This window comes from Barbus barbus (genome assembly GCF_936440315.1).
Source record: "Barbus barbus genome assembly, chromosome: 24".
In the NCBI taxonomy this organism is placed as follows: Eukaryota; Metazoa; Chordata; class Actinopteri; order Cypriniformes; family Cyprinidae; genus Barbus; species Barbus barbus.
In genome coordinates this window covers 19,733,630-19,745,276 of record NC_136752.1, presented here as the reverse complement: position 1 = coordinate 19,745,276, position 11,647 = coordinate 19,733,630, and the positions used below count along the sequence as shown (strand labels likewise).

The 11,647-nt window shown below is 35.3% G+C and overlaps 1 protein-coding gene across 1 annotated transcript; it reads left to right on the top strand.

Moving 5' to 3' along the window:
• Nucleotides 1-1,085: 1,085 nt before the first annotated feature.
• On the top strand, nucleotides 1,086-11,118 carry LOC306843490 (androglobin-like; the record flags this gene model as incomplete). The annotated part of the gene is made up of 10 exons (XM_079375017.1): nucleotides 1,086-1,162; nucleotides 1,810-1,945; nucleotides 2,218-2,307; nucleotides 3,732-3,803; nucleotides 3,920-4,117; nucleotides 5,441-5,580; nucleotides 6,566-6,655; nucleotides 8,613-8,776; nucleotides 10,008-10,088; nucleotides 11,054-11,118. 10 exons carry the CDS (start codon nucleotides 1,086-1,088, stop codon nucleotides 11,116-11,118), a joined length of 1,113 nt encoding a protein of 370 aa, XP_079231143.1.
• Nucleotides 11,119-11,647: the final 529 nt, after the last annotated feature.

Sequence of the window (11,647 nt, the reverse complement as noted above, 5' to 3'; positions counted from 1 at the left end):
CGGTACATAGACTAATGTGTATTGGAGAATGGGTTCATTATAGTGTTTATGTGCAAAGCCAGTAAATGATTACACGTAATCAGATTCCAAAAATTAAATACTTGTAATTAGATTAAATTACATTTTAAAATACTTGTAATCAGACTACAGTTACTTTTTAATGGATTGCATGATAACATATTATTTACACAATAGCAATAAATTATTCAATTGAATTGAAATGACCATTGGATTTATAAAATCATTTCAGGTTTAAGAAGTGTTTCAATACTGTATCAACTACTGATGAACAAATTAATTTTTATTTGAATTATCACTCTGTAGGTAAACAAATGCACAAATTCACAACCCTTTTTTTTTCTCTCTCTCATCTGATCCTCTTTCACCTATCTACTTGAAGGACCCTTGAGATTTTCAAATAAATAAAAACATTTTTATGATTTAATTAATTATTAGCTTTTCATTAAACTCCTGCAGTTCCTTCACAAACCCCAATTTGGGAAACCTTGCCGTAATGTAATATTTAATGCATGCTGTTAATAACAATGAACGGAATATATTTACTTAATATTTAAACGAGATTAAGTAATCTAAAAGCAGTCTGATTATATTACCTAAAATGTGTAATGTAATGGATTACTTTACTAACTACAATTAAATTGATATTTATCTAGACTTTTTATAAAGAGAAAAATCAATAAATCAATATGATGTAATTACGTGTTGACGTAAAAGGTAAACTGATTCAGTTTTTGGAATCGGTTCTTTGAAATGAACTATTCGAAAGAGGAGAAAAGAGACGAGTCTTTCTTCCCATCGCTAAACGACAGTGAGTAGACTCAAGGGTTTGTTTAAGGAGGTCAGGAGGAGTTCATTGGCGCGAGGTGGTAATAAAGCCCTGCGCTCGTGCTGTCGGCAATCCCAAGCGATCCTGTCGCCTAGCAACATGGCAAACTTTCCCCACTGCCTGAGTCTCACCCTGGGCATCGCTTCCTGTTCATCATTATCTTTCGTGCTTTAATCAGCCAAGTGTTGCTTCAAACTATGAACACTTAGATTTTAAATAAGGCCTACGTACATTTGCAATGTCGAAGACACCCAAGAAAAAGACGTCCTCCTCCAGCCTCGTCGCCTCTTCGCCTGGACATTCTCCCAAAAAAGAGTAAGATTTGGCTGAAGATTCATTAACACAACCTCGCTGTGTTTATGCCTTCGAAATATTTCAATAATACGGATAAGTCACAGATAATATAGTTATAGCTGTTTGTCCTTAGCTTACCGAAGTTGTTTATGTTTTTAGTAAAACATTAATGTAGTTTGGAATTTGACAAGATTCAACGTTTGTTTCTGGCAAGTTAATGTATGACATTTTCCTGGCAACATTTATGAGTGCCTAACACGAAATTGTGTATTTCGCATTAACAAGAACAACAGGCCTACTTTTCTAACATTAATAACATAGAATCACATTTTCTTTGCGGTAGGTTAATACACATAGTTTACAAATTTCTGCTTCAGTCCTGTTATAAGTTAATTTAGCATTCAGTTTAGCTAGAATTGTTGTTCCCCGAAGAAGACGAAGAAGAAGAAGAAGAAGAAAACATTGTTTGGAATAATGTGTGCAAAGGAAAATAAAGTTTTAAACCTTTCAGTCTGTGCTGTAGATAGAGAGAGAGATTGATAGTAATATGCAGTTTAAATTGAAAATAACAATTGAAAAGACCCATCACAAATCATGCAAATTCAAATGAAATTAATTTATTAAATAGTCATCTTTTTAATAGATTACTTTGAATGCACTGTCTCTAGAGCATCCTCCGTAGTCAGTGCATCAGAAAGCCCTGAAGAATCAAAGAAGAGTCTCATCTCTCTGTGGCCGGAGTGGAGCGACACTGAGGTCAATGCTGAGAAATGGGATGCAGCTAAAGCCTCAAAGGATAGCAAGGTGAGAATTGATTTCATATTCAATGTCTTTCCTTTATAAAAAGCTTTACACAGCAGTGTCAGGCTTGGTGTGAGTAGAAATCTTTTTCAGCAAACTGCTTAGCTTGAGAGATGTACTGTAGCATTTCAGTTGATGAGTCAGAGTGTTTGGCACCATGTACTTTGTAATTTGATCATCATTTTTAATAGCTTTTTTCTGTTTTGTATTTGTTTTCCTTTGAATGCGAAATCTAAAACCATACTGAGCATTTTATGTAACAAAACTGTCAACAGCTCTTTGATGATCCAGAAGGAAAGGTTGAACTTCCTGCCTCCTTGAGAGTACACACTTGGAAACGTCCTTCAGAGTACATACTTAATAAGGTAAGGGTTTATCAGCCATATAAGTGGTTTTCACATCTCTTGCAGGTCCAACAAACTTGAAGAAACTGAATTACCCTTAAAGTTAAACAGAGTTTGCAATAATTCTTAGTTTTGGCATAAAGAGATTTTTTGCCATTTGTCAAGTGTACTTATAAATGTAGTTTTGAGATTTTTTGTGATATGTAAAGTTATGTTCGATCTGACATATAACGACATGACACTAAACTAATCCTGTCCTGACATGACCAACCGACATGCATACAAAGCATACTTGTCTATTTTGAGTGGGTCTTATTCTTTAGTTGCATTTTTTGGGGGGAAAATCCAATCTTAGCCTCAGTGCTGAGCCTAATTGATGAAATCTGTTTATGATGCTTTCATAAGAGTTCAGGTTGTGATTAAACTACCTCATGCCCAGCAGCACAACACCTCACAATTATTCCTCCATTTTGATGAGTCTAGGCAAGTCATGGGATGCTAAGTAGTCACAATAAGCAGCAAAATCACAAGGCAATCAAGGCTAGGCACTAGAGCTCTGAAACCAATTATTTTTGCCATCTGACTAGCTGTATTTAAGATGTTTACTTGACAAACGAAGGTCAGTGCTGTTGTAATTTCCATGGCAACAGTTGGGATAAAAAGATGATAAATGTGATTCTTCTCTCCAAGTATGTGAGTGATACTAAGAGCCTTCAATTTACATTTGATTAAAAGTCCATTAACAGAAGATGATCAAATATTCATGGATTCATTTCCCTCAGAGGGTCAATATGTGATGGTAGTGGGGAAAATGTGAGAAAAATTAGTATATTTTTTCATTTCTTTGGTCACACAAATTGTAATATCTGATAACAAATAATAACTTTCATAATGTTTTATGGTGCGATCTCAAATAATCACACTGAGTTTGGGGTTGGTTAATGTTTTTGAAATAAGTCTCTTATGATCAGCTGCATTTATTTGATCAAAACTACAGTAAAATCAGTAAAATTGTCAAACAGTATTATAGTTTAAAGGAACTGCTACCTATTTTTATTATATTTTGAAATGAAACTTATTCTTGTAATAACAAAACTGAATTTTCAGCAGCCATTACTACAGTCCTCAGTGTTACATGATTCTTCAGAATTCATTCTGATATGCTCAATAAAAAATTTCTTCTTGTTATGAATGTTGAAAATAGTCATGCTGCTTAATATTTTTTGTCTAAAACATTATACTTTTTCCCAATTATTCTTTGATGAATATAAAGTTCAAAAAGTAATACAAGGCATCACTGCTGAATAAAATTATTAATTTCTTCAAAAAAATACAGATTTTGAGTTTGTTCTAATTGAGTTGAAGCTAGAAAGCTGAAATGCATCAATGTAGATCTTTAGGAACTGGATTTACTGACATAATATGTATCTCATCCTTTCAATCAGACTCCTGTTGTGGTGGAAAATGAAGCTGCCTTCGACCTTACCTCAGCAAATGAGCATTTAGTCTCAAGTGAGGTGAGTCAATAAATCATTTTGGATGGCCTGCATTACTGATTGGAACTAAGAATAATTAGTCTAGTTGGAATTAACCTACACTGTGTCACTCTTCGCCCTGCATGGCGATTTCACAGCTTATGCGTTGGGTCATTAGTGAGCTCTACATTCTGTGGAAAGTCTGTAACACAGGAGAGGAGAAGACCATTTCTACAGAAACAGTTCCCAACATTTGGAAACCCTGGGAACACATTTACTCCCTGTGTAAAGCAGTGAAAGATCACATGCCCCTCTATAATGCCTATGGGAAGTATGTCATTAAACTCTACTGGATGGTAAGTTCAGGTTGAGCATCAACACCATAATACTTGTATTGTGTAACACTGAAGTTGCTAAATTTACATGCACACACACAGTGGTCTAATCAGTATGTCACGATGTTATATTAGATGATCCATTATTCAACATTCATAAGTGCAACATTTATTTGTTTTTACCAGATGATTTTATCCAAATATTTTTATTGAAAACTAAACAACTTTCTTTCAGCTTTGTGTCCCTTTGTTTTGAATAACTAGAAGAGTTTTGTAAAAAAAAATATATAAAAAAATTAATGTGTGTATCACCATTACCAAAGTAATGGTATTCAGTGGAAAATAACCTGGAATAACTAAAGGAATAGTTCAGCAACAATTTACATTTCAGTCATAAAAAAACCTCACCCTTATGTTATTTTGAAACCTTGTTTTTTTTCATCTGTTGAACAAAATAATCTTTAATGAACAAGAGGTTCCGGTTGGTGATTCAAAAAATTGCCAAATGTGCCCAAAATTATTCGAATTGGCTATAGAGTAAAAATGTACACAACAAATGTACACAGGTCGCTCAACACCTATTGTAGCATATGTCCACGTTTTTCTGCTGGAAGGACACTGTGTCCTTTAGGTGGTGATTAAGTGAGAACACAACGCTTATCAGGGAGCCAAGAGAGTCGGTAGAACTGTGACCGTCAGATTGCTCTATCCTCTGGGCACAAGAAACTGAGAAACAATTATTTACCTTAACAGCTCCTAGTCCTAAATGAGCAAACAGTGACCTACATGCAGGTAACAGTGATTTGTTTGACAGGTGATATCAAAGAATAGTATAGTAACACTCTCTCAGGCACAAAAGCATTTTAGATAAGGCCTATGTGCTGGGCAATAGTTATTTTGTTGCTGGCTGATCTTCTAAGTTCACTCTCTTTAATAAAATTCCATTAGAGTTAATGATGTTTATCACTGCATTTATGCTGCTGATTTTACTGTGTACAAAATATGCACTAATGAACCATGGACTTTAAAGGCTCATCTGACTACTGATTGATACACCTTTGGTTTTGTTTATATTAAGATGAGCTTGATCATTAAAAACTGAATTTTATATTACATCGGTATATATCACAGCACATCTATGAGCGAATTAATATTATTTAACAAATGTTGAGTCTCATAATTCATGCTATCAATGGCCTGTCCAGATGTGTGTCCGTTATATGAAGAATTCTTTGCAGCACACAAAAACAGTTTTCAATCCTGTTTTTTACCTAGATATTTTAGAGTGCTGTTTCATTAATGAATGTACTTTTTTTTTACAAGAATTGTCTTCTTCTTTCTTAGGGAAGTTGGAGGAAGATTACTGTTGATGACATGTTACCATTTGACAAGGATGATAACCTGCTGCTTCCTGCTACTATGAACCAATCAGAGCTTTGGCCTATGCTCTTGACTAAAGGCATACTAAAGTTGGCCAGTACAGAGTGAGTCTTTGAAAATAATCCAAACAATTAAGTGTTTGAAATGCCTTTGAATCTAATTTTTTCAATGAACTGGTTGATCTAGTTCACAAAACCAGCCTGGATGATTCTTTCATGAATCTGACTGACCCGATTCTCAATTTTAGCCCACTTGACTGATCCAAATGTAATGTTTAGCTCACTGAAGTGGATGTTTATTACTGAGTAACGACTTAAATTTCAGTCTGAATGTCACACAAAGCTTGAAATATAGGGACCACTTTTATGAAATTATTATATTATACTTTAACGTCCTTTTTGAAACAGCAGTATCCATGCATTGTAATTGCACGCAAAGGAGCAAGTACATTATTCAGAATATCTTTTTTGTGCTCCATAGAACAGATTTGTTCATGATGTAAATGTTTAATCTAGCTTAGGAAATGAGAATCTCTGAGCCACTTAATCATTTATGGTTCTAGGTAATATGAACAGGAAACAAAAAGCACAATGATGTCCTTGCAGGGGGCTTTTTCCCAATTAACACACATATACATGCTGTAAAATTCTTTACTGCCAAGGTCTGGTGCAGAAGCGATCACAGTCGTAATTCACCTGAAGTCACCATACATTCTTTTTAAAGCGTGCTTGTCCTCTTGTGTGGCAGTGATAATGATGAAATGGTTCTTTGCGTGAAGATGAACAGTGAAATCGTGCAGTTAATTAATGGCTGCCGGACTGGTTGAATACAGCATCCCGTGAGGCACAATTAGAGCATCAGCCATCTGGTTTCTTCAGAGAAAGAGAGCAAGAGGTTACACACACACATAGACATGCACAGATCAATGTCTGAAATGACAGTGCACATTCATGCAGTCCTTACTGAGCGTAGAACAATTGCAAGTATTTTAGGATGTATCCACACCTATTTGTATGTATTGTATGGGTGTCCAGCAAACAAGTAACCTGTTAGATGTGTGACAAGGATGTTATGGTGTTCTCTCTCCAGTATTCCAGTCTCAGGCTCCGGGAGAGAGTTTGGAGAGTTTACAGTCATCCACTGTCTCACCGGCTGGATACCGGAGATCATTCCTTTAAAGTGAGACTCTCTTTAAACTCTCTTCAAACTCAAAATCTCACTCTACTGTGGATCCCTAAAGTTTCCAAATATTGTATGTTTCAAAGCTGAGTATTAGTCAAACGTCAGAATAAATTATTAGCATTTATTGGCTGAAATGTATCATTAAGTTATTAAAATGATCATTGAAGGCTATTGCATTAATATATATATTTTTTTATTAAGTAATAATAGTACTGTTTGACATGGCCTTATGGCAGTTGTCATGCCTGATTTTTAGATTAAATGTGGTTATTAAAAGGTTTCTTTTTTGGAAGATTCAACACACCTTTATTGATTTACAGACTGATTGCCAATTAAGGTTAGTACACAACTTCCCATTGACCCTACAAGCAGTTTGGAGAGTGGATGGATGAGTTGGATGGAGTTTGTGGTGTCCCTTACAAATACATTACAAAATGTTAAGAATTTTGACAAAAACGCCTACTTTGCCTTGAGCATTTTTTTATTCTGCACTGTCCATTTTTACATGGTTTATATACGGTATAAGACAATGTACATTATTTTTAACAGGCTGGTATAAAAAGTTTACATGAAAATGACATTCACGCAGTCTATTTTCGAAAAGCAAAAGCTCTAATTATCTAATCGTGAACAGTTCATCCATGTATGTGTTTAATTAAAGACTTAAAATGTTGACTTGTATTCGGTGTTTAAAATTGGCTCTCGCAAGTTTTTTTGTTGTTGCTTTTTTAGAGCTTTTAGTTAAGTTTTATAGTTAATATTTTGTTCTCTCAGCCTACCATTGTGTTTATGTCTGTGGTATGTGCTAACAAGCTTCATTAAGCTGTGCTCTGCGATCCACAGAATGTCCTTCTTTTCCTCACAGTGTGCACAGATGCCACCCTTATTAGGAGAAAATGGGCTGTAGACACTATGTTGTTGTTCTGCAAACAAGTGGCTGGTCTTCACCGCCATTCCAGCTTTATCGAGTTACTGCAGGAATGTTGTTGTTGTGAAGTTTGCATGTAACTTTCTCTTCTCTGGCGTTTGACTCTGTCTCTGTAGTTTGTTGCCACTTCCTCAGCAAAACTCTCACATCTGCTCTGTTTTGGGAAACACGGCGTGGTGTCTTGTAATTTACGCTCTGATGAGTTTCCGTGTTTCATAGACTCCTCAGAGACCAGTACACACATTCAGAGAGTGTACGCTCGTATTTTGGAGAAATAAATTGCTGTGAGATGAATGCACACATCTTGCTGTCATATCTTCTAGAGTGCTATCATTTTTTTTCAAGGCTTGACTTGTGTGTGTATCAAACTAGGGTCTCCTGAGGTCATTTACTCCATGCTGCAGCCCTGCAGGATCTTGTAGTCATATCTCACTCCAACAGCTCATATATTTGCCAGAACATCAGACAGCCAAGAGAGTCCATGTAGCACCTGATAGCCAAACATTTTGACAACATTTCAGCATGAAATTAGAAAACATGGGCAAGCAGATGACTGAAAAGAACCTTAGGAAATGCATATTAACTTTAAAAAGTTTGGGGTCAGTTTGATAAAATAAATGGAGCATTGACCACAAACTTTTGAACGTTAGTGTACGTGTGTGAAATGTTAAAGTTTCAAGTTAAAAACAAGTGAGAGAGTGTGTTGTTTGCATTTGTTTTTATTGGTTTAGACCTTTATTCAAGCTGTAGTGATCACTTCTGCTAGTTAATTGAGCATTGCTTGTCTTTCCTCTAATTGCTGTTTATTGATTGGTCCAAAGTCCAGAGGCTTGTTTGTTCAGCTTTATTAGTTTCATCCATTGATCCTGTGACTGGACATTAAATTGATACAAGCCTTTTGTTGGTCCAGGCTTAAATAGGCTTTAATCAATTGAGATTATTAGATAAATTCACAGTAAAACGGTAATTAAGCAATGGAGATCAAAACATCAGACGTTAATCTCTATGTGTTAATGTTATTCTCAGATCCTGGTATACAGGGAAAATTTGGGAATTTCTGAGGGACAATATTCCTCAATTCCAGTTGGAGGAAGAGAGCTCAGAGGAGACTACGACTGCTGACCTAACGACAACAGATTCTAATGTGAACGAGATCAAGAGCGAATCTCCCACAGTACTGAAGAGCAGAGGTACAGACCTGCACACACATTGCAGACGTGTCTGATTAAAAGACACCAGCAGAGAGAGTAAATGAGAGAATCGATATGGCAAGATAACCTGCTGTGTAAATGGCTCTAATGAAACTTTAAAATGTCTGAGTGCTTTTAGGATTCAAAGTCATTTAAGTTTGACTGTGTAAAATATCAAGTGTTTAACAAGTATTTGAGGCTTTTCAGTCTATGATACTTTGTGTTAACACTCTTTGTCAATTAGGCTAATGAAAATCATAATTATGATTCACAACATTTTTATTCTGAATGTTGCACTGTGGAGGTTTAGTGGTACAGTGGTAACCTTTTGATCTCATGCATATACAATGGCAGTATTCAGGGAGAGTAGGGGTATTATTAGTCATAGGTTTAAAATCTTCAGGGCCTCACAAGATCAATCTGAAACCCTGTGGTTACCACCATAAAGCGGTTAAGTGTGGAAGACCTCATTTTTGGATGACATCAGTTTTTGATCAGTTTCAGTTTGTGTGTTGGCCTTGAGGTCATCTACATGCTAGTGCACACCTAAATGTTGATTAAAAATGAACCCTTTAACAGATATACAAATAAAAATAAATTAGAAGTATCTTCTGGGAAAAAGCACAAAAATATTGATGACTCAATATTTAAAACTCAGTTTTTAATACATAATTTCAAGGCCTGGAAAAGTCATGGAAATGGATGTAGCCAATCTACATTTTTCTGATAATGCTAAAGTTATTTATTTGCCTAGAAAGTAATTTTTGTGAGTATCATGGGAAAAAATAATGAATATATAATGATATAATATAATATGTTATAATAAATGTATAATATTATGAAAGTAATGAAAATGTAGTATACCCTTATACTTTATACCATAAGACATGGAAATTGCTATAGTGAGTGTCATGAAAAAAGTCATGGAAATGTATAATATCCTATAGATATCACCATAGTCAATAATTTGTTTCTCATAATGCTCAAATAATTTCTATTATTTCTATCTAAATTATTTCTAACTATTTCTAAATTATTTCAAATTTTTGAAAATTCATATTCAGTTATCACAAAAGGATGGGAAATCATGGAAAGATCATTATATCATATTTCATGTTTTAATATGAAATATGTTAGTCTATTAAAAAAAGTAAACAGTCATTGTCATTGTTGTGTGGGTATTTTAAGAAAGTCCATAAGGTTTGGCCTAAAATGTTGTTTTTCTTGTCAGAGTCTGCTACGAGGAAGAATAAAGTTGACGACCAAGACAGAAAGACCATTCAGCCCAAAGCAGCTATCCATGCAAAAAACAGTGAGTTTGAAATCTCTCTTTTTTGTGTTGTATGAGTGCATTCAGACATTTTCATATATGGTTCTTTTCTCCTCTCTCCTCACCATATATTATTCACTCTGAAAAATGTAGTTGAGGTATGAATATTTGATCCTCATACAGAAACACTCTATATGCTCTCTGTAAACGGCTATTAATAATTTGCAGCCAACCTGGCGTCGAGCTTTCCATAAAGAAATGGTGATCTGTTTAGCAGGCCATAAAGGGTAAAATGACCCATATGTATCAGTCTGTCCTTTCTGAATGCTTATCTTGAGGTAGCACCCAATTCCATCTCCATGCATTACTACTTCTGCAGGTTCATGTATTATGGAATCAGTGCCACAGCCTTCACTGCAAGATGTGTATCATGAGCATGAATAAATAAAACAACCCCCTTTCTGTGTTTGTGTGTGCATAACCATATTTGTGTTTACTCCGAAGAAGTGTGCAACAGTGTTAATCTGTGTGTGTGTGTGTGTTTGTGTCAGACTGTGAACAGAGCGCCAGTGTTTTTCTCTCAGGTAGTGTGATCTGAATTGAATTATCTGGCATGTCCTCAGGCGAGTACTGTCAATTCTGTCACTGTGCAGTTTATGACTGAAATATGCAAGGAGAGCAAAGAGCAGCGAATCACACACACATACACAATATGTATGACCTGCTTTGAAAAGCTCAATGCTGTTGTGATGAGGAGGTGTAATTGTCAGCGTGCATGTAAACATGGATTTCCGACATGTCTGTTGAGACTAACGATTTGATGAGTCTATTGAGACTAATGGTTTGCTGTTCAGATAGACTGTTTTGGATAATTGGCTTTTGCAAGCGAGTGGTTCAGATTACACTGGGATAATGCAGTGTTTGCTGCTGAAATTCGCTCTCTCTCTCTTGTTATCCTCCGTAAACATTCTGTCTCTCCTTCATTTGCTCTGTCCTCTTATCTATAGGGTCCTTTAATCCATATAATGAGTCCATCCGCTCTGTCTTCCTCTCACTCCCTATGGGTGTTTGATACTAATTAATGGGTTGGAAATTATAACATGCTTTGACATATATCACTTTGGTAGCGTGGCCCAGATCTTCAGAGCCTAAAGCGTTATCTCTTTTATTGAAACATACACACACATGATCGCTGTTCATTCTATTTATGGTACTTTCCATGAATAGGACACAAAATAGGTCCTGCACTTCTTAAAATCATTTTTATTTCTTTTTCAACAAACTGTGAAAGGAGGTGCTTAACCTTTAGAAAATGTTCATTGTCATCCTCATGTGGCCATTATTTTATGACATTATATTTTATTTGATACATTATTAGTTTACTACTGTTATTGGATTGTCAACATTGTTTGTTTTTAATTGCAGGATAGATTAATCAAGGCAGGCTAAAGTTACTGTTTTTGTTCTTACAAACAAACAAACAAACAATACATAAATAAATAAAATGAACCCAGTAACCAACTTTATTTCATGAATAGTGCCTAGTGTTCAACTGTTTGCAGTATATTGTGTTTCTAAAACACTTTATAATTTAACCCACA